The 24,432-nt window shown below is 42.9% G+C and overlaps 1 protein-coding gene across 1 annotated transcript in view; it reads left to right on the top strand.

Moving 5' to 3' along the window:
* Positions 1-24,432, top strand: part of LOC106570905 (ras-GEF domain-containing family member 1B-A) — a 55,854-nt gene that overhangs the window by 9,028 nt on the left and 22,394 nt on the right. Inside the window, exons 2-8 of the mRNA XM_082961599.1 lie at positions 4,186-4,386; positions 5,054-5,176; positions 8,934-9,071; positions 18,385-18,597; positions 18,832-18,906; positions 21,463-21,558; positions 21,697-21,802. Of these exons, the coding sequence (XP_082817725.1) occupies positions 4,192-4,386; positions 5,054-5,176; positions 8,934-9,071; positions 18,385-18,597; positions 18,832-18,906; positions 21,463-21,558; positions 21,697-21,802 (946 nt within the window). The 5' untranslated portion in view covers positions 4,186-4,191. The remainder of the gene's footprint in view (positions 1-4,185; positions 4,387-5,053; positions 5,177-8,933; positions 9,072-18,384; positions 18,598-18,831; positions 18,907-21,462; positions 21,559-21,696; positions 21,803-24,432) is intronic.

Raw genomic sequence — 24,432 nt, 5'->3', positions numbered from 1 at the left:
CTCAATAACAACACACACACAAAGTATTTTTTTTTATGTATTAAAAATATTAACAGAAATACCTTATTTACATAAGTATTCAGTCCCATTTGCTATGAGACTTGAAATTGAGCTCAGGTGCATCCTGTTTCCATTGATCATACTTGAGATGTTTCTACAACTTGATTAGAGTCCACCTGTGGTAAATTCAATTGATTGGCGATGATTTGGAAAGGCACACACCTGTCTATATAAGGTTCCCACTGTTGACAGTGCATGTCAGAGCAAAAAACATAGCCATGAGGTTGAAGGAATTGTCCGTAGAGCTCCGAGACAGGATTGTGTCGAGGCACAGATCTGGGGAAGGGTACCAAAACATTTCTGCAGCATTGAAGGTCTCGAAGAACACAGTGGCCTTCTTCAATGGAAAAGTTTCGAAATACCAAGACTCTTCTTAGAGCTGGCCGCCTGGCCAAACTGAGAAATTGGTGTGAATGGCCTTGGTCAGGGAGGTGACCACGAACCCGATGGTCACTCTGATAGAGCTCCAGAGTTCCTCTGTGGAGATGGGAGAACCTTCCAGAAGGACAACCATCTCTGCATCACTCCACCAATCAGGTCTTTATGGTAGGGTGGCCAGATGGAAGCCACTCCTCAGTAAAAGGCACATGACAGCCCGCTTGAAGTTTTCCAAAATGCACCTAAAGGACTCTGAGACCATGAGAAACAAGATTCTCTGATCTGATGAAACCAAGATTGAACTCTTTGGCCTGAATGCCAAGCGTTACGTCTGGAGGAAACCTGGCACCATCCCTACGGTGAAGTATGGTGGTGGCAGCATCATGCTGTGGGGATGTTTTTCAGCGGCAGGGACTGGGAGAATAGTCAGGATCGAGGGAAAGATGAACGGAGCAAAGTACAGAGAGATCCTTGATGAAAACATGGTCCACAGTGCTCAGGACCTCAGACTGGGGCGAAGGTTCACCTTCCAACAGGACAACGATCCTAAGCACACAGCCAAGACAACACAGGAGTGGCTTCTGGACAAGTCTCTGAATGTCCTTGAGTGGCCCAGCCAGAGCCCGGACTTGAGCCTGATCGAACATCTCTGGAGAGACCTGAAAATAGCTGTGCAGCGATTCTCCCCATCCAACCTGGCAGAGAAGATCTGCAGAGAAGAGTAGCGTCATACCCAAGAAGACTCAAGTAATCGCTGACAAAGGTGCACACATTTCTAAAACCTGTACTTGCTTTGTCATTATGTGGTATTGTGTATAGATTGATGAGGGGGGAAAAAACTATTTTAATCCATTTTAGAATAAATGTGGAAAAAGTCAAAGGGTCTGAATACTTTCTGAATGCACAGTAAACTCACATGGCCTCTCAGTGGGAATTAGTCAATGCAGTCATCACCAGTGTGTGTGCGCGTGCGTGCAGTGGGAACAGATAAGTAACATCATTGGCCACAGGGCAACGCTGCCCTATCAGAACAATACACTCTCACAGTGTACACTCTCCTGAGAGTCTCACACGTTTCGTGTGTGTGGGGAGATGGGGTGAAATTAGAAGTTCCTGTTTTCAGAACTAGCCTCATTATTGTTTGTCATAAAGTTTACTTATCATGTCCACTGTGAATGGATACAATGTGTTGTTGTGTGGAACCAGAAACTGAGTTGGTTCATTGTTTTAGGTCCACAACATGTGCCTTGGTGTGTAGGTTGGTTGTTTTTTCATCATATCCCCTGACCCTGTCAGTAAACTGATAATGAATGCTCTGTGTTTCTCCAGTGAGAGAGAGAGCGAGAGAGACATTCAATTCCACAACCACCTAAAAGGAAGCGATTAACGTGGAGAAGAGTTCCCTAAGCAAGCTGGTCCTGGGGCTCTGTTCACAAACACAAACAGAGCCCCAGGACAGCAACACAATTAGACCCAACCCAAAAATATAATTACTTGACACATTGGAATTTACATAAAAACAGAACAAACTAGAATGCTATTTGACCCTAAACAGAGAGTACACAGTCACAGAATACCTGACCACTGTGACTGACCCAAAATTAAGGAAATATTTGACTATGTACAGACTCAGTGAGCATAGCCTTGCTATTGAGAAAGCCGCCGTAGGCAGAACTGGCTCTCAAGAGAAGACAGGATATTTTTACATTACATTTACATTTAAGTCATTTAGCAGACGCTCTTATCCAGAGCGACTTACAAAATGGTGCATTCACCTTATGATATCCAGTGGAACAACCACTTTACAATAGTGCATCTAAATCTTTTAAGGGGGGGGGGGTGGGTAGAAGGATTACTTTATCCTATCCTAGGTATTCCTTAAAGAGGTGGGGTTTCAGGTGTCTCCGGAAGGTGGTGATTGACTCCGCTGTCCTGGCGTCGTGAGGGAGCTTGTTCCACCATTGGGGTGCCAGAGCAGCGAACAGTTTTGACTGGGCTGAGCGGGAACTGTGCTTCCTCAGAGGTAGGGGGGCCAGCAGGCCAGTGGTGGATGAACGCAGTGCCCTTGTTTGGGTGTAGGGCCTGATCAGAGCCTGAAGGTATGGAGGTGCCGTTCCCTTCACAGCTCCGTAGGCAATCACCATGGTCTTGTAGCGGAATGTGTACACTGGCCACAAAATGAGGTGGAAACTGAGCTGCACTCCCTAACCTCCTGCCAAATGTATGACCATATTAGAGACACATATTTCCCTCAGATTACACAGACCCACAAAGAATTTGAAAACAAACCCGATTTTGATAAACTCTCATATCTACTGGGTGAAATACATCACAGCAGCAAGATTTGTGACCTTTTGCCACAAGAAAAGGTCAACCAGTGAAGAACAAACACCATTGTAAATACAACCCATATTTATGCTGATTTATTTTCCCTTTTATACTTTAACCGTTTGCACGTCGTTACAACACTGTATATAGACATAACATGACATTTGAAATGTCTTTATGTTTTGGGAACTTTTGTGAGTGTAATGTTTACTGTTAATTTTATATTGTTTATCTCACTTTAGTTTATTATCTATTTCACGTACTTTGGCAATGTAAACTGGTTCACTAACAACTTCTCAGAGGTTCAGTGTGTCAATTCGGACCTCTGGCAGTCTCTATGGGGGTGCCACATGGTTAAATTCTCGGGACAACTTTTTTCTCTGTATACATCAATGATGTCGCTCTCGCTGCGGGTGATTCTCTGATCCACCTCTACGCAGACGACACCATTCTGTATACTTCTGGCCCTTCTTTGGACACTGGGTTAACAAACCTCCAAATGAGCTTCAACGCCATACAACACTCCTTCCGTGGCCTCCAACTGCTCTTAAATGCTAGTAAAACTAAATGCATGCTCTTCAACCGATCGCTGCCTGCACCCGCCCCCCCCCGTCTAGCATCACTACTCTGGACGGTTCTGACTTAGAATATGTGGACAACTACAAATACCTGGGTGTCTGGTTAGACTGAAAACTCTCCTTCCAGACTCACATTAAGCATCTCCAATCCAAAGTTAAATCTAGAATTGGCTTCCTATTTCGCAACAAAGCCTCCTTCACTCATGCGTCCAAACATACCCTCGTAAAACTGACCATCCTACCGATCCTCGACTTCGGCGATGTCATTTACAAAATAGCCTCCAACACCCTACTCAACAAATTGGATGCAGTCTATCACAGTGCCATCCGTTTTGTCACCAAAGCCCCATATACTACCCACCACTGCGACCTGTACGCTCTCGTTGGTTAGCCATCGCTTCATACTCGTCGCCAAACCCACTGGCTACAGGTTATCTACAAGTCTCTGCTAGGTAAAGCGCCGCCTTATCTCAGCTCACTGGTCACCATAGCAAAACCCACCCGTAGCACGTGCTCCAGCAGGTATATTTCACTGGTCACCCCCAAAGCCAACTCCTCCTTCGGCCGCCTTTCCTTCCAGTTCTCTGCTGCCTATAACTAGAAGGAATTGCAAAAATCACTGAAGTTGGGGACGTATATCTCCCTCACTAACTTTAAGCGTCAGCTGTCAGAGCAGCTTACCGATCGCTGCAGCTGTACACAGCCCATCTGTAAATAGCCCATCCAACCAACTACCTACCTCATCCCCATATTTGTTTTTGTTTTTCTGCTTTTTTGCATCACTGTCCTCCAACCTCTCCATTGGATGTGTTTCTTACCTTCCTCTTCTTCCTCCTCCCAGGACAATATGCCTCAGACACCGCTGCTGACCGGCATGCTGGTCTCCAGGGGTTACAATAAGAACCTGTACCAGAGTCAGAACCAGACCAAGGAGGAGGGATGTGGTAACGCAGGACTCTGTTACCGTGACAACACCCTTGTGTCCGGCTCGCTGGAGGCCCTCATACACCACCTGGTCCCTAGTATGGATTACTACCCTGACGTGAGTGTCTGTCTGTGTCTGTCTGTGTCTGTCTGTGTCTGTCTGTGTCTGTCTGTGTCTGTCTGTGTCTGTCTGTGTCTGTCTGTGTCTGTCTGTGTCGGTCTGTGTCGGTCTGTGTCGGTCTGTGCTGTGCGTGTCTGTCTGTCTGTCTGTCTGTGCGTGTCTCTGTCTGTCTGTCTGTCTGTGCGTGTCTCTGTCTGTCTGTCTGTCTGTGCGTGTCTCTGTCTGTCTGTCTGTCTGTGCGTGTCTGTCTGTCTGTGCGTGTCTGTCTGTGCGTCTCTCACTGTCTGTGCGTCTCTCACTGTCTGTGCGTCTCTCACTGTCTGTGCGTCTCTCACTGTCTGTGCGTCTCTCACTGTCTGTGCGTCTCTCACTGTCTGTGCGTCTCTCACTGTCTGTGCGTCTCTCACTGTCTGTGCGTCTCGTCTCTCACCGTCTGTCTCTTTCTCTTGTCTTTTAACCAGTGGTCCACAAAAGGAGAAAACACAAACTCTGTATTCCCTTAAAGGTATTGACACCTTTCTTAATTCCTGTCCTCCGCCCTCTCTCTCTCTACCTCCCTCCCTCCCTCCCTCCCTCCCTCCCTCCCTCCCTCCCTCCCTCCCTCCCTCCCTCCCTCCCTCCCTCCCTCCCTCCCTCCCTCCCTCTTTCTCTCGTCTCTCCACAGATGACCTACTCCTTCACCTTCCTGCTCTCCTCTCGTCTATTTATCCACCCCTACGAGCTCATGTCCAAGGTGTGTCACCTGTGTGTGGAGCAGCAGAGACTGAGTGACCCTCAGGCAGACAAGGTAACACTATACCTCCATTATACTATACTCTATTAGCTGTATTATACTATACACTATTAGCTATATTAAACTATACTCTTAGCTATACTATACTCTATTAGCTATATTAAACTATACTCTAGTAGCTATACTATACTCTATTAGCTATATTATAATATACTCTATTAGCTATATTATACTATACTCTATTAGCTATACTATACTCTATTAGCTATATTAAACTATACTCTAGTAGCTATACTATACTCTAGTAGCTATACTATACTATACTCTATTAGCTATATTGTACTATACTCTATTAGCTATATTATACTATACTCTATTAGCTATATTAAACTATACTCTATTAGCTATACTATACTCTATTAGCTATATTAAACTATACTCTATTAACTATATTAAACTATACTCTATTAGCAACTATACTCTAAGCACTATACTCTATTAGCTATATTAAACTATACTCTATTAGCTATACTATACTATATTAGCTATATTAAACTATACTCTAGTAGCTATACTATACTCTATTAGCTATATTTAGCTATACTATACTCTATTAGCTATATTTAGCTATACTATACTCTATTAGCTATATTAGCAACTATACTCTATTAGCTATACTATACTCTACGCTATATCTATACTATACTCTATTAGCTATATTATACTATACTCTATTAGCTATATTATACTATAGTCTATTAGCTATATTATACTATACTTGTCACGTCCTGACCAGTATAAGGGGTTATTGGTTATTGTAGTTTGGTCAGGACGTGGCAGGGGGTATTTGTTTTATGTGGTTCGGGGTTTAATGGGATATGTATTTATGTAAGAGGGGTGTTTGATTTATGTGTTCCGGGGTTTTTGGGTTATGTTCTTTATTTCGTATTTCTATGTTGTGTTTTTCTTTGTTGGCCTGGTATGGCTATCAATCAGGAACAGCTGTACATCATTGTTGCTAATTGAGAGTCATACTTAGGTAGCCTGTTTTCACCTGTTAGTTTGTGGGAGGTTGTGGTTGCATAGCTGTATGTTTTAGCCTGCAATCCTGTTCGTTCGATCATTTTCTTGTTTTGTTTGTGTTCAATAAAAGTCATTATGAGCACTCAAACCGCTGCGCCTTGGTCCACTACGTACGACGACCGCTACAATACTCTATTAGCTATATTATACTATACTCTATTAGCTATATTATACTATACTCTATTAGCTATACTATACTCTATTTGCTATATTATACTATACGCTATTAGCTATATTATACTATATTAGCTATATTAAACTATACTTTATTAGCTATATTATACTATACTATATTATACTATATATTATACTCTATTAGCTATATTAAACTATACTATATTAGCTATATTATACTATATTAGCTATATTAAACTTCACTCTATTAGCTATATTATACTCTATTAGCTATATTAAACTATACTATATTAGCTATATTAAACTATACTCTAACTATATTAAACTATACTCTATTAGCTATGTTATACTATACTCTATTAGCTATATTATACTATATTAGCTATATTAAACTATACTCTATTAGCTATATTATACTCTATTAGCTATATTAAACTATACTCTTAGCTATATTATACTATACTTTATTAGCTATATTAAATTATTCTCTATTAGCTATACTATACTATATTAGCTATATTAAACTATACTCTATTAGCTATATTAGCTATATTAAACTATACTCTATTAACTATATTAAACTATACTATTAGCTATGTTATACTATACTCTATTAGCTATATTATACTATATTAAACTGTACTCTATTAGCTATATTATACTATGATCTATACTATATTAGCTATATTAAACTATACTCTATTAGCTATATTATACTATACTCTATTAGCTATACTATACTCTATTAGCTCTACTCTATTAGCTATGCTATACTCTAATAGCTATATTATACTGTACTCTATTAGCTTTATTATACTATGCTATGTTATACTATATTAACTATATTATACTATACTCTATTAGCTATGTTATACTATACTCTTAGCTATGTTATACTATACTCTATTAGCTATATTATACAAAACTCTGTTAGATATATTATACTATACTCTATTAGCTATATACTATACTCTATTAGCTATATTATGTTATACTCTACTCTATTAGCTATATAATAAAATACTCTGTTAGCTATATTATACTCTATTAGCTGTATTTTATTATACTATACTCTATTAGCTATATAATGCTATACTCTATTAGCTATATTATACTCTACTCTATTCGCTTTATTATACTATGCTATACTCTGTTAGATATATTATACTATACTATTTTAGCTATATTTTATTATACACTATTAGCTATATTCTATTATACTATACTCTGTTAGCTATAGACTATTATACTATACTCTATTAGCTACAGTGAGGGGAAAAAAGTAAAAACGCATGTCAAAAATGTTATAAATTGATTTGCATTTTAATGAGGGAAATAAGTATTTGACCCCTCTGCAAAACATGACTTAGTACTTGGTGGCAAAACCCTTGTTGGCAATCACAGAGGACAGACGTTTCTTGTAGTTGGCCACCAGGTTTGCACACATCTCAGGAGAGATTTTGTCCCACTCCTCTTTGCAGATACTCTATTAGCTAGATTTTATTATACTATACTATACTAGCTATTTTATGTTAGCTATATTGTACTATACTATATTAGCTATATTGTATTAGCTATATTATACTATGCTCTATTGGCTATACTCTATTAGCTATACTATTAGCTATATTATACTATTAGCTAGATTCTATTATACTAGCTATTTTATATTAGCTATATTGTACTATATTGTATTAGCTATATTATACTATACTCTATCAGCTATGCTCTATTAGCTATGCTCTATTAGCTAGATTCTATTATACTATACTAGCTATTTTATATTAGCTATGTTGTACAATACTATATTAGCTATATTGTATTAGCTATATTATACAATACTCTATCAGCTATGCTCTATTAGCTTGTCACGACTTCTGCCAAAGTCGATGCCCCTCCTTGTTCGGGTGGTGCTCGGCGGTCGACATCACCGGTCTTCTAGCCATCACTGATCCATTTTTAATTTTCCATTGGTTTTGTCTTGTTTTACTACACACCTGATTTTCAATCCCATTCATTACATGTTGTGTATTTAACTCTGTTTTCCCTCATGTCCTTGTCCGAGATTGTTTTGTTTGTTATTGGTTTCGTTTATTGTGTATTGGTGAGCTACGGGTATTTTTTACCCATGTTATTTTTATGTGTGTTGGTTTTGGAGTTCGTGTTCGTTTATTCTTTATTAAATAACTCCAGTCATACCAAGTTGGTTTCTCCTGCGCCTGACTTCCTTGCCACCTACACACACGTCGATGACATAGCTAGATTCTATTATACTAGCTATTTTATATTAGCTATATTGTACTATACTATATTAGCTATATTGTATGTAGCTATATTATTAGTAGTTATACTGCTATGCAGCTATGCTGGCTATTAGCTAGATTGCTAGTTATACTATACTAGCTATTTTATATTAGCTATATTATACTATGTTAGCTATACTCCATTATGCTATTATACTTGCAACCGTACATCAGTTGATTTAGCAGATAAGAGTTGAGTGTTTCTGCTCTCAGATTAATGTATATATTAATTTACAGACTTGGGTGTTACTTAAATGATCATGGGTATATTTTGTATGTGTATCTTTCAGATGAGGATCAGGAAGTTGGCTCCCAAGATCCTCCAGCTGCTCCAGGAGTGGACAGAGATGTTCCCCTACGACTTCAGAGACGAGAGGATGATGAGGAGCCTGAAGGAGTTAACCCAACGCATGGCCTCAGGAGATGAGGTACAGTCACATTGAAACGGTATTGTCCCTGAATGAAAATTCCCTGTGTAGCCAGGAGTACATTAGACACAGGGAATAGAGTGCACATCTAACAAAGACAAGTTAGTCAGTCCTCCAACGCCACCAACCTGGTCGAGATAAGTACCTTACTGTGATGGTTTTCAATGAAAATGCTCAAAAAGAAACAAGAATAGCTTCTTACCAAAGTGCAATTTCTCAAGCAAGAGTGTTGCTAGGACTGTCTGTGAGTGGTCTGAGTGGGGAGGGGAAAACGGAAAACTAGCTGTTATTGGCAGAGCGGTTTGGAACTCTCTTTCTTATTGGTCTATTAACAAATTTATCGCATTGGCATTATCATCATTTTCGGAATTTCACAGTATTATTCCAACCTCATAGTGTGGAAATGTATATTAAACACAGGAAAATCTTGTTTTTAAGAAAATGTTTTTCAACATATGGTTATATTTACCTTGGATTAGCCTAACTAATTAGCCTAGTTGGTTATATTTACCTTGGATTAGCCTAGCTAATTAGCCTAGTTGGTTATATTTACCTTGGATTAGCCTAGCTAATTAGCCTAGTTGGCTATATTTACCTTGGATTAGCCTAGCTAATTAGCCTAGTTGGCTATATTTACCTTGGATTAGCCTAGCTAATTAGCCTAGTTGATGGGTGTGTTGGAGCCAGACTAGTGCTAGAGCTTTCAGGGCATGAGGGTAGTGTGATGGGCTGGGTGGGTTAGTGTGATGGGCTGGATGGGGTGGGTGGGTTAGTGTGATGGGGTGGGTGGGGTAGTTTGATGGAGTAGCGTAGTGTGATGGAGTAGGTGGGGTAGTGTGATGGAACAGGGTAGTGTGATGTGTGGGTGGGTTAGTATGATGGAGTAGGTTAGTGTGATGGGGTGGGTGTGATGGGATGGGGGTTAGTGTGGTGGGCTGGGTGTGATGGAGTAGTGGGATGGGCTGGGTGTGATGGGCTGGGTGGGTTAGTGTGATGGAGAAGGGTTAGTGTGGTGGGGTAGTGTTGTGGGGTAGTGTGATGGGGTGTAGGGTAGTGTGGGTGGGGTAGTGTGATGGTGTAGTGTGATGGGGTGGGTGTGATGGAGTAAGGTAGGGTAGTGTGATGGAGAAGGGTAGTGTGATGGAGAAGGGTAGTGTGATGGAGAAGGGTAGTGTGATGGGGTGGGGTAGTGTGATGGAGTAAGGTAGTGTGATGGGGTGGAGGGGTAGTGTGATGGTGTAGGGTAGTGTGATGGGGTAAGGTAGTGTGATGGGGTTGTGGGGTTGCTCGTGCCACAAAGCATTAAATATATATTTTTGCCTGGCCAAATCAAAAGAAAAGAGCTTTTGTTCCACAGGCCCGGCAGGCAACTTTTTGTCAACTCAACTCTGCTGCTCTTCTCTTCCTTTGGCTGCAGTTGAATTGTTCCACTACTGCTGACTTGAATGTCACAGGCTTACTACTGGTTTGCTTGGCTTGCATCCCAAATCGCACTCTATCTCATTTATAGTGCACTACTTTTGACCAGTGCCCATAGGGAATAGAGTGCCATTTGGGACACAAGCTTGGTTTCCTCCACAGGATGTTTTCATGGGGGTTTTAGAGGGATTACTTCCTATGACTTCTCTTCTGTTATCTTGTCCATTTAGATGGATGTAGAAATGGAACCTGCACCTCAGTACCACGGCTGCTGCCGTTTCATATAGTCATGGCTGCGTTAGCACCAACAGAGTGGGCTGCTAGCTTTAGCTGATGTCTCCAGCCCTGCTAAAGCTAGCCCTGCTAAAACCGGCCCTGCTAAAACCGGCCCTGCTAAAACCGGCCCTGCTAAACCCGGCCCTGCTAAACCCGGCCCTGCTAAACCCGGCCCTACCAAACCTAGCCCTGCTTCATTTACTTGGTTAAGTAATCTATACTGAATTCAAATATAAACTCAACATGTAGTATGTTGGTCCCATGAGCTGAGATAAAAGATCCCTGAAAATGTCCATACGCACAAAAACTTACTTTCTCTCAAATTTTGTTTACATTTCAACTTTTACATTTTAGTCAACGCTTAACTTACAGTAGAGTGCATACTTTTTCTTTGTACCTGTCTCCCATGGGAATCGAACCCAAAACATTGGCACTACAAGCTCCATGCTTTACCAACTGAGCCACACGGGACCTACATCCCGTGCTAGTTAGCATTTCTCCTTTGGCTAGATAATTCATCCACCTGACAGTTGTGGCATATCAAGAAGCTGATTAAACAACATGATCAGTACACAGGTGCACCTTGTGCTGGGGACAATAAAATACCACTCTAAAATGTGCAGTTTTGTCACAACAACACAGTACCACAGATGTCTCAAGTTTTGCGGGAGCGTGCAATTGGCATGGTGACTACAGGAATGTCCACCAGAGCTGTTGCCAGAGAATTGAATGTTCATTTCTCTACCATAAACCGCCTCCAACGTCGTTTTCGAGAATATGGCAGTACATCCAACTGGCCTCACAACCGCAGACCATGTCAAACCATGCCAGCCCAGGACCTCCACATCCGGCTTCTTCACTTGCGGTATCGTCTGAGGGGGTGCTGAGGAGTATTTCTGTCTATAATAAAGCCCGTTTGTGGGGAAAAACTCATTCTGATTGGCTGGGCCTGGCTCCTCAGTGGGTGGGCCTATGCCTTCCGAGGCCAACCCATGTCTGCGCCCCTGCCCAGTCATGAGAAATCCATAGATTAGGGCCTAATTTAATGTATTTCAAATTGACTGATTTCCTTATATGAACTGTAACTCAGTAAAATCTTTGAAATTGTTGCATGTTCCGTTTTTATATTTTTGTTAGTGGGAACACTTAATTTGATTGATGACTTATGAATGACTGCTGATCATAACAGTGGTTTCTCATGGCGCGTGTGTGTTTGATTTGTGATTTATGAATGACTGCTGATCATAAGTGGTTTGTGTGTGTGTGTGTGTGTGTGTGTGTGTGTGTGTGTGTGTGTGTGTGTGTGTGTGTGTGTGTGTGTGTGTGTGTGTGTGTGTGTGTGTGTGTGTGTGTGTGTGTGTGTGTGTGTGTGTGTGTGTGTGTGTGTGTGTGTGTGTGTGTGTGTGTGTGTGTGTGTGTGTGTGAGAGAGAGAGAGAGAGACTGGCAGAATGGGGAGGTGAGGTTGGTAAGTTAACGACAGGCAGCTGGTTAGGACCAGACAGTGATGGAGGACAAGTCCATCTGCTCCGTGACATCAGAAACACAGCGCTGCTCGCCCCTGCTACTCCTGAGCACGATCCGTCAATAGCACAGCACGACTATTGATCACGGCTTTAATCTGAAAATCAATAATGTCTCTCATGACACACACCTAAACTCTCCCCAACCTCCTCCTCTATCCCTATGAGTCCTTGGATAACCTCTCTCCAATACACTGAAGTGGTGACCTGGCCTGTCTGTTTGGGCTCTATCCAATCCACTGATGAAGTAGTTACCTGGCCTACTGTCTTTTTGGGAACACAACAAATGTATAAGGTTGGTGATACACACCAGTCAGTCACGCACATAGAAAGGAATATTAAAAACACTATGGTCATGCACGTGGGACTTTCCACCAATTCAGTGCCTTTTTGAGAAGTGTTCCTTGGTCCAAAACCCCCATTGGAATTCACCTCATTCTAATATTCTGTTGTAAAGAGCACATGTTCAACTTGATAAAAAAAACATTGTTTTTCCATCTCAAGAGGTTAAATAAACAAATTACTTTAGTAAGTGCCAAATAAAGTAACAGGGTTGACGGTAACAGGGTTGACGGTAACAGAAATGAATTAACAAGCAGCATTTTCAAACCGGGATAATGTTCTAGGTTACACTGGCAAGTATAACAATATTTGCCAGGGCATATATTTTTGGATTAAATCAGATTATTTCACATGGAGATGTGGGAAGCTAAAAAGGCTAGCTAGCTTGCTATGTTTTTAGCCAGGCTAAAGGCAGCTATCCAGGCTAAAGACAGCTATCCAGGCTGTCACCTAGCTATGTTTTTAACCAGGCTTAAGGCAGCTATCCAGGCTGTCAGCTTGCCATGTTTTTAACCAGGCTAATGGCAGCTATCCAGGCTGTCAGCTTGCTATGTTTTTAACCAGGCTAAAGACAGCTATCCAGGCTGCCAGCTTGCTATGTTTTTAACCAGGCTAAAGACAGCTATCCAGGTTGCCAGCTAGCTATGTTTTTAACCAGGCTAAAGACAGCTATCCAGGCTGCCAGCTTGCTATGTTTTTAACCAGGCTAAAGACAGCTATCCAGGCTGCCAGCTTGCTATGTTTTTAACCAGGCTAAAGACAGCTATCCAGGCTGCCAGCTTGCTATGTTTTTAACCAGGCTTAAGGCAGCTATCCAGGCTGTCAGCTTGCTATGTTTTTAACCAGGCTTAAAGCAGCTATCCAGGCTGTCAGCTTGCTATGTTTTTAACCAGGCTTAAGGCAGCTATCCAGGCTGTCAGCTTGCTATGTTTTTAACCAGGCTTAAGGCAGCTATCTAGGCTGCCAGCTTGCCATGTTTTTAACCAGGCTAATGGCAGCTATCCAGGCTGTCAGCTTGCTATGTTTTTAGCCAGGCTAATGGCAGCTATCCAGGCTAATGGCAGCTATCCAGGCTAATGGCAGCTATCCAGGCTAATGGCAGCTATCCAGGCTGTCAGCTTGCTATGTTTTTAACCAGGCTAATGGCAGCTATCCAGGCTAATGGCAGCTATCCAGGCTAATGGCAGCTATCCAGGCTAATGGCAGCTATCCAGGCTAATGGCAGCTATCCAGGCTGTCAGCTTGCTATGTTTTTAACCAGGCTAAAGACAGCTATCCAGGCTGGCAGCTAGCTATGTTTTTAACCAGGCTAAAGACGGCTATCCAGGCTAAAGACGGCTATCCAGGCTAATGGCGGCTATCCAGGCTAATGGCAGCTATCCAGGCTAATGGCAGCTATCCAGGCTAATGGCAGCTATCCAGGCCAATGGCAGCTAGCCAGGCCAATGGCAGCTAGCCAGGCCAATGGCAGCTAGCCAGGCCAATGGCAGCTAGCCAGGCCAATGGCAGCTAGCCAGGCTAATGGCAGCTAGCCAGGCTAATGGCAGCTAGCCAGGCTAATGGATAGCTGACAGCTAATTAGCCAGGCTAATTAATAGCTGACAGCTATTAAGGCTGGCAGCTAGCAATGTTTTTAACCAGGCTAAAGACGGCTATCCAGGCTGCCAGCTAGCTACTACTAGCAAGGGAAGAAGATTCTTCCTTGCTTTCACAAAAAAAAACTTTGCTTTCGCCCCCTTGTGGATGGGAGTGGGACCGGTGCAGATATCATGCTACCAAAAGGTTTCCACTGCTCCAAAAATCCCATCCCCCCCCACGCGCACACACACGTACGTAGATCAACGGAGTGAAGCTTGTAGTAACCTGAACACTGTTCTCCGGTGATGGTGGTCAGGTCGATTTAAGTTATCACCAATTAACACATGCTATTACTAAGCAGAATGCATTTCATGGTAGTTAATATAGACATTATATACCATAATTAATCTAGAATTTCAACAGGCAAGGATTCTGCCATGGGTTTAATGCCTTGGGGTTTGCTGCTGCCCAGAGTTTTGACCACAGTACAATGGGAAAAGTGTGTGTGTGTGTGGTAACATTAGTAGTTCTGGTAGTTTCACTCAACTCACTGACGGTGGCTTCCAGAACCACACCACTTACTCTATCAGCCTTCTCCTTGATATTTCACTGGGACTGTCATTATATATGTGATCAGATATACAGTTGAGGGAGGCAGGAGCATAGATGTAAACAAGTTACTGTGCTAGGTTAAGATTGTGTGTGTGATTGCAGACCGCAAATCGGGGCACGCCCCCCCCTCCAACCTCCTCGAGCATCCAATTGGTTCTTGCATGAACGGCGCCCCTCGAGCATCCCATTGGTTCTTGCATGAACGGCGCCCCTCGAGCATCCCATTGGTTCTTGCATGAACGGCGCCCCTCGAGCATCCAATTGGTTCTTGCATGAACGGCGCCCCTCGAGCATCCCATTGGTTCTTGCATGAACGGCGCCCCTCGAGCATCCCATTGGTTCCTGCGTGAATCCCCCCCCCTCCAGCATCTTCATGCTTGTGTGAATGTGGGTCAAAAGGGAAATAAAAGTATTGAGGCGGGGCGATGCCGGTAGACGGTGTCCTTCGCTCCCGCATACCGGAACCCTCCCTACTAGCTAGCTACCGGAACCCTCCCTACTAGCTAGCTACCGGAACCCTCCCTACTAGCTAGCTACCGGAACCCTCCCTACTAGCTAGCTACCGGAACCCTCCCTACTAGCTAGCTACCGGAACCCTCCCTACTAGCTAGCTACCGGAACCCTCCCTACTAGCTAGCTACCGGAACCCTCCCTACTAGCTAGCTACCGGAACCCTCCCTACTAGCTAGCCACCGGAACCCTCCCTACTAGCTAGCCATCGGAACCCTCCCTACTAGCTAGCTACCGGAACCCTCCCTACTAGCTAGCCACCGGAACCCTCCCTACTAGCTACCGGAACCGGAACCCTCCCTACTAGCTACCGGAACCGGAACCCTCCCTACTAGCTAGCTACCGGAACCGGAACCCTCCCTACTAGCTAGCTACCGGAACCCTCCCTACTAGCTAGCTACCGGAACCCTCCCTACTAGCTAGCTACCGGAACCCTCCCTACTAGCTAGCTACCGGAACCCTCCCTACTAGCTAGCTTGAGGCGGGGCGATGCCGGTAGACGGTGTCCTTCGCTCCCTCCCGCCGAACACCTGCCCTCGCCGTCGTTAACAGAACTGCAGGAAAACAGAAGGACACTGTCTACCATTGTTGCCCTCGCTTCTTCTTCTGTGGGGTTTATCACCGGTTGGCATACAACGTTATGGTACCTACTGTACTGGAGCGCTCCTACTTCCAGCATGTCCTAGCTTAACAATTGACCAATAGAAGTAGAAAGATAGGTTCTTGCAGATGCAGGAATGCCCACATGCAGGAATGACCTGAATTGCAGGCCATAATTGCACCCTTCTCTTAGGATCTAGATACGGCATTTGACCTATTTATTTCTTTACTTTTTCTATAAGTATTTTTTTCAGGCCAACGTGAGCATGCTCGGCAGGAGTGGGACAAATACTGGCATGCATAAACACTGGGATGGCAGCAAGAGGGCAACTGAAAGGTCATTCATTTGAATCCCTGAGCCGACAAGGTGAACAATCTCTGTGCCCTTGAACAAGGCCTTAATTGCTACAGGGTTGCGGTTGATCATGGCAGACCCTGGACGTGATCCCACTCTCCGAGGGTGTCTCAGAGAGAGTGGCATATGCAAAAATACACATTTCCAATTCACACATGCGTATTTATACATCACAATACATGTGTGAAATAGGACAAATATAAAAACCCACCAAATTCTTATTAAGAGTGATTGCATTCCAGCTCTAATGCACTTAAGTTCTCTCTCTCTCACTCTCTCTCTCTCTCTCTGTCTCTCGCTCTCTCTCTCTCTGTCTGATCTGCATGACATAACACAGAGAAAGAGACCCTTCTGGCGCTGGTCAGGTGGTCCCCACCAGGAGGTGATGTCACAGAGCCAGGAAAGAGAAGGGGGGGGGGGGGGGGTTGGGTTTAGAAGCTATCTGGTTCTTTGTCAGTGGGGGGGGGGGGGGGGTCGTAAGCAGCGAGACAGTCTGTTGCTCTTTCTGTTGCCAGGGTTGAGGGTGGCGGAGGCGTAGGAAAAAGGGCGTCAACCCAAGCTTCTCCTTCCCCCCCCCCCCCCCCCGTTCAACAGTCATTTGTTACAACGAGCTCCCATCATCTCTATCGCTACGTGGAAATGTCAGCCTGGTATCTCCATGAATAGTTTCTAATTTTAGAAACTGAGCAGAGCCCCCCCCTGTCCCCTCTCCCTCTGTCTGTGGAAGAAAGGAGGCAGGATGACAGAAGTCTCGCCAGATCACTGGACGCTTTGAAGTGGCCACCGACCATAGACTTTCACTGGTATCTTACGCTAGGCTACTGTTCTCTACTGTACAATATCATATGTAGGCATAGGAAAATGATGAAAGTCCCAGGATATTGTGAACATCACATAGAATGTACGTTATCCACATGTTCTGAATATGTAATGATGAATATCCTAGTTAGGATTACTAGTTAATGACTCATTGCTGAGGTCAGGGGTCAGGTGTACTTGTAATGGATAAAGGTCACCTTGTGGGCATCAGTAATGACAACCGTTTTCCTTCATAGGACTCCGGTCAAAAGTAGTGCACTATATAGGGAATAGGGTGCCATAAGACTCTGGTCAAAAGTAGTGCACTATATAGGGAATAGGGTGCCATAGGACTCTGGGTCAAAAGTAGTGCACTATATAGGGAATAGGGTACCATAGGACTCTGGTCAAAAGTAGTACACTATATAGGGAATAGGGTGCCATAGGACTCTGGTCAAAAGTAGTGCACTATATAGGCAATAGGGTGCCATTTCAGATGCAGACCCTGAGTGACTAGGGTTTGTCTCGCTGTCTTGCTTTCTCACTGTCTCTCTGTCTGTCGCTGTCTTTATATATCTATTCAATTTCAATTTACGGGCTTTATTTGCATGGGGAAACATATGTTAACATTGCCAAAGCAAGTGAAGTAGATAATAAACAATATAAAATTAACTTTAAGCATTATATATATATATATATATATAGTGTTGTAATGATGTGTAAATAGTTAATATCCAAAAGGGAAAATAAATAAACATAAATATACGTTGTATTTATAATGGTGTTTGTTCTTCACTGGTTGACCTTTTCTTGTGGCAGCAGGTCACATCTTGCTGCTGTGATGGCACACTGGTATTTCACGCAGTAGATATGGGAGTTTATCAAAATTGGATTTGTTTCAATATATCTCTCTCTATATATATCTCTTTATCTCTCTCTTTACCTCTACCTATACATGTGTCAGTATTTTAAACTAATTGCATGAATAACATTGAACTGTAATCTCCTCAAAGAAATTCACTCTCCCCCTTCCCTCTCCCTACCTCTCTTTTCCCTTCTCCCTCCCTCTCCCCCTCTTCTTCATCTCTCTCCCCCTTCCTTCTCCCTCTCTCTCCTTCCCTCTTCTTCCCCTCTCTCTCCTTCCCTCTTCTTCCTCTCTCTCCCCCTTCCCTCTCCCTACCTCTCTTTTCCCTTCTCCCTCCCTCTCCCCCCTCTTCTTCATCTCTCTCCCCCTTCCTTCTCCCTCTCTCTCCTTCCCTCTTCTCCCTCTCTCTCCTTCCCTCCCTCTATCCATCCCACCAGCTGTACAGGAAGGTGGTCCAGCAGATGATTCAGGTCCTAATCAGGAAGCTGACTACTCTGAGCCAGTACGAGGAGGCCCTGGTCAAGGTCAACGCTACGGCCACAGACCGACTGACTGTGCTCAAGGCCAAGCCTCAGTCCATCCAGAGAGACATGTTGTCCGTCTGCAACGACCCCTTCACCGTGGCACAGCAGCTCACGCACATAGAACTGGTATGTTACTAAATGATCAAATAGGAGACAATCTGCTCTTAGGAGACAATCTACGTTTAGGAGATAATCTGCTCTATCCTTTCTTCAGTGTACAGATCTCTATGCTTTTAATAACTGTAAAACTGTCAATAGTGACTTGGCTAAGCATTTATTAACTTCCTTGAACTGACAATATAAATATGTCTATCAAAACGCAGACGGATGGAATTTATTGAGTTCCTTTTTCCTTTTCAGGAGAGACTGAGCTACATCGGACCAGAGGAATTCATCCAGGCCTTTGAGAAGAAAGACCCTCTTGATAATGATAAGGTATTGTCCACAATAGGTCACTGGTATGTTACGCAACAGGCTACAGTTGGCTATCACCGTGTGTTATTATACAACGGGTGGGTCTAATCCTAGAAGCTGATTGGTTAAAACCGCATTCCACCTGGTGTCTATTCCATGCTACCAGCGTTGAAATGCCTATTTATTTTGTTCCATTTGACTGCGCAATCCACCGTCTCATCAGCCCAGCCAGGCAATTTGTAAACTTGATCTCCACTATAAAAAGCATCTAGACGTTATCTCAGATTTCTTTTAGACGAGCAGTTGGTTTTCAACAGCAGAGATTTGTATAAACCTTGCTGTCTGTCTCTCCGACATTTGCAACATTGTTTCAATATTTAAATTCGATCTCCTGCTGTCCCATAGTAATGAACGTGTCGGGAGTCGGGACAAGACAGACGGGTAGGCAGCTTTTCTCAGCCAGTCGAAATCATGAATCAGCATTGTCAATATGGATATATACAAATAAATATCAATAGAAAACAGGAAAAACAAAATGAAGTACAGCTAGTTTACAGTCTTTCCAGCTTCAGTTTGAAGTGATTGTGTTTAGCTGTGTTGTTGGCAAGCTCCTCTGAACAACAGTGTCCTGACGAGAGAGCACACATTTTCTATGCCAGATGATATTGCTCATTGTTATGAATGAATTCAAATAGATGTCACTAGAAAACAGCTTAAACAAATGCAAATGCAGCTACTTTGCTTTTATTCTGACTGCACTGTTTGACGTGACTGTAAATTAGCGCTTCGTTGGCTAGCTAGCAAGCGAGGGATAAGAACATTGCCAGCCAGTATGGCAATAGAACATTTAGAACAGATACAGAACAAAAATACTTAACGACTGGGTCGCGTCTCTGGCAACCAAACCGATAGAAAGAACTACCAGCCGGCTTGGGTAGCAACCCTAGATTTGTGTCGACTATATCTCGTGGAAGGATGAAATAGTATGAATAAATGAATACAAATAAAGTTGAATGAAAATATGTCAATCATTATTTGATTATGATGGTAACCCCGTTGTATAAAAGTGATAATCTATTTATGTAGCTAGCTATTTATTTAGCAAGCTAAAAACACGGAGCCTAGCTAGCTAGCTGCTGGGAGGATGTCATATCTTTGGATGAGTGTGTGAGTGACCTACATTTTCCCCTCGTGTCGTTTTTCGGTGGCTACAGCTAGAGATGCCGGTGTCATTTGGTAAGCTAACAAGAAATGTGAATCGCTTTGCTAGCTAGCTATGCTGAACTTGAATGACTATTATCCACTGTTAGCATATCTCTGAGTTGTCAATCAAATGCATTTGGCATCGATCATGGCCGCAGTGGTGTATATTACTTAAGTGAAAATACTTTAAAGTAATACTTATCTCGTTTTTTGGTGTATCTGTACTTTACTTTTCTATTTATATTTTGGACATTTCCAAAGAAAATAATGTACTTTTTACTCCATACATTTTCCCTGACGTCCAAAATTACTCGTTACCACTCTTTTATTTCTGTACAATTTGTACAAATGCGTTAATATACTTAATTCTCAAACGTTTTATGAATTTATTAAGGCAAGAAAATTGCTCGCTTCTCAGGAAAAAAAAAGGTGTTGTATTCTTCCTGGGGGATGTATTTAAACATATTTTAATCAGATTTAATGTTGCTAAAAACATTGTCAGTTACACTTTAACTAAACTGATATTATCTCATTGAACAAAACATATAAAATCTGTACTAAGCCTGTTTTAACCTCAGAAATTATTTTCGGGCATATGTCCCAAAACCACATTATTTTCCCCATAGCAATGTCCAACGAACCAGAGGTATAAACTGATAAGTCATTTCCGTTTTGTAGGACTAGAAGCTAGCGAACGCTATAGGTAGACCAAACATGTGCTGTTCCTCTTCTGTCTGGAGGGCATAGAACGCTTGGACCGTATTGCCTAGCAACCACTCAGCTACAAAACCCAAGAGTTTTGGGAGTGTGTGTGTGTGTGTGTGTGTGTGTGTGTGTGTGTGTGTGCTCACCAGTGTTTTTGCTGCTAGGCAACAATGAGACTTTGGGGGGTTGGTGCTCTTTCTTTTGTGCCTTGGGCTACCTCAACATCCACTTCCAAAGGGTTTGGGGGGGCTGTGGGGGTGACCACTGTGGAGAGAGCTACGTTAGGCTAAAGGAATGTTTGGTATCAGAATCAGAGAGAAATCCTCTGGTCTTTTGACAAGTCATCACAGCTCTGCTTAATAATGTGAATAGCTAGCTAGCTAGCACCCTGATGGTGTGCCTCAGAGCACAGTGTCGAGTCTACATTAATAGTCTAATTACGAAGACAACTATAAAGACGATACACCCATCTGGGGATCTAGGTTCACGTTTGAAATAAAATGATAAAGTTGAACTTGTTTTACTCATTTTGTTGTTTGGTAAAATACCTACAATTAAAAAAATAAGGTAAGTATTGCTAATGAAATGCTATTGTTGCTAATGCTAACTAAATGTTAATCTATCTATGCCATCTTAATGCTAATGAAATGGCTGTGTTTATCTCCACAGAGCTGCTTCAGCGATCACAAGAAGGCTAGCAACCTGGAGGCGTATGTAGAGTGGTTCAACAGACTTAGCTTCCTGGTGGCCACAGAGATCTGCATGGTGTGTAGCTAGTGAACTAGCATTTACCCTATTGCAGCTAAGCTAATTTAGCTAGTGTTACTTTGGTTATCATCACGTATCTTTTTACTTTTTGACCTGACGGTTTATTTTGCGCTTTTGTTGTTGTTGACTTGACAGCCCGTAAAGAAGAAGAAGCAGCGAGCGCGAGTCATCGAGTTCTTCATCGACGTGGCGCGGGAATGCTTCAACATCGGCAACTTCAACTCTCTCATGGCCATTATCTGTAAGTGTGTATCGTTATTGTTTTCTATTTGTTGTTGTTTTTTCTTCACCCTCCACCCCTCCCCCCCTCCCCTTGTCACAATTCACTCCTCTGCTCACTTGCTATACACACAAAAGGCTTTTTGTCGACAGTCAGGAAATTCAATCAGTAAATGCAATTTGTTGTTCAGCAAGATTTTACCTTCCTAGTCCATCTAATATTCCTAACCCGAAACGACATCACCTTAAAAGTATTTCAAGTCTTGCTTATTTACTTCTTTTGGGCTGAAGTTTTCCTATAAAAGTGACCCATTTGGCCATAGAAATTGTCCTTAACCTGAATAAAAAGGGGAACTTTCACCTTTAATTGATCATCTTGAGCAGAGTGACTCTAGCCCAGGGGTAGGGAAACCTTTTTCATGTGGAGTGCCAATTTACAATTTATCTTACAATTTCTACCAATCTGCATGCCAATTATGATTTTCATTTGCACATTTGCTTGAAACGGATTCATTTCATTTATAATAATATATCTCAAAATCATTGTCATGTTGTTAATCTAAATCTAAATTTATACCTAAATAAAAATTATACAAATATAAATTAATCTAATGTAAGAGATTCTGCCTTGGCCAAATGGATACATTGTATGATAGGCTACACCTTTAGCCATTGGCAGCTAAAGTACACAGAATTCAGAGATAGACCTATATACCAAATGTAAGTAACTTCTATTGACCAACTAGGTAAAAATAGCCTACATAAAGCCAACAAATAAAAATAATGCAGGTAGAAAATATCCTGATTTAAAAAAAATATATATATATACTGCTCAAAAAAATAAAGGGAACACTTAAACAACACAATGTAACTCCAAGTCAATCACACTTCTGTGAAATCAAACTGTCCACTTAGGAAGCAACACTGATTGACAATAAATTTCACATGCTGTTGTGCAAATGGAATAGACAACAGGTGGAAATTATAGGAAATAAGCAAGGAGGAGTGGTTCTGCAGGTGGAGACCACAGACCACTTCTCAGTTCTTATGCTTCCTGGCTGATGTTTTGGTCACTTTTGAATGCTGGCGGTGCTTTCACTCTAGTGTTAGCATGAGACGGAGTCTACATCCCACACAGGTGGCTCAGGTAGTGCAGCTCATCCAGGATGGCACATCAATGCGAGCTGTGGCAAGAAGGTTTGCTGTGTCTGTCAGCGTAGTGTCCAGAGCATGGAGGCGCTACCAGGAGACAGGCCAGTACATCAGGAGACGTGGAGGAGGCCGTAGGAGGGCAACAACCCAGCAGCAGGACCGCTACCTCCGCCTTTGTGCAAGGAGGGGCACTGCCAGAGCCCTGCAAAATGACCTCCAGCAGGCCACAAATGTGCATGTGTCTGCTCAAATGGTTAGAAACAGACTCCATGAGGGTGGTATGAGGGCCCGACGTCCACAGGTGGGGGTTGTGCTTACAGCCCAACACCGTGCAGGACGTTTGGCATTTGCCAGAGAACACCAAGATTGGCAAATTCGCCACTGGCGCCCTGTACTCTTCACAGATGAAAGCAGGTTCACACTGAGCACGTGACAGAGTCTGGAGACGCCGTGGAGAACGTTCTGCTGCCTGCAACATCCTCCACCATGACCGGTTTGGCGGTGGGTCAGTCATGGTGTGGGGTGGCATTTCTTTGGGGGGCCGCACAGCCCTCCATGTGCTCGCCAGAGGTAGCCTGACTGCCATTAGGTACCGAGATGAGATCCTCAGACCCCTTGTGAGACCATATGCTGGTGCGGTTGGCCCTGGGTTCCTCCTAATGCAAGACAATGCTAGACCTCATGTGGCTGGAGTGTGTCAGCAGTTCCTGCAAGAGGAAGGCATTGATGCTATGGACTGGCCCGCCCGTTCCCCAGACCTGAATCCAATTGAGCACATCAGGGACATCATGTCTCGCTCCATCCACCAACGCCACGTTGCAACACAGACTGTCCAGGAGTTGGCGGATGCTTTAGTCCAGGTCTGGAAGGAGATCCCTCAGGAGACCATCCACCACCTCATCAGGAGCATGCCCAGGCGTTGTAGGGAGGTCATACAGGCACGTGGAACCACACACTACTGAGCCTCATTTTGACTTGTTTTAAGGACATTACATCAAAGTTGGATCAGCCTGTAGTGTGGTTTTCCACTTTAATTTTGAGTGTGACTCCAAATCCAGACCTCCATGGGTTGATCAATTGGATTTCCATTGATTATTTTTGTGTGATTTTGTTGTCAGCACATTCAACTATGTTAAGAAAAAAGTACTTAATAAGATTATTTCTTTCATTCAGATCTAGGATGTGTTGTTTAAGTGTTCCCTTTATTTTTTTGAGCAGTGTATATCCTATAAATCACATGCCAGTTTATTCATGTTATTTCAATCACATGAATCTCTACTCCGCCTGTCTGCAATAAACTTGAAACATTGTATCAGCTATCATCTGGCTCCGGGGAGAAGCCCGTGCAAAACTTACAACATTGCCAGTGAGCTCCAGACAGACACAGCTGTATTTGCATATGGGATTTTTTTATATTTAACCTTTATTTAACTAGGCAAGTCAGTTAAGAACAAATTGTTATTTACAATGATGGCCTACCGGGGAACTGTGTGTTATTCC

This window comes from Salmo salar, chromosome 15, assembly GCF_965601325.2.
Source record: "Salmo salar chromosome 15, fSalSal1, whole genome shotgun sequence".
NCBI lineage: Eukaryota > Metazoa > Chordata > Actinopteri > Salmoniformes > Salmonidae > Salmo > Salmo salar.
This window is presented reverse-complemented; position numbering and strand designations above follow the sequence as displayed.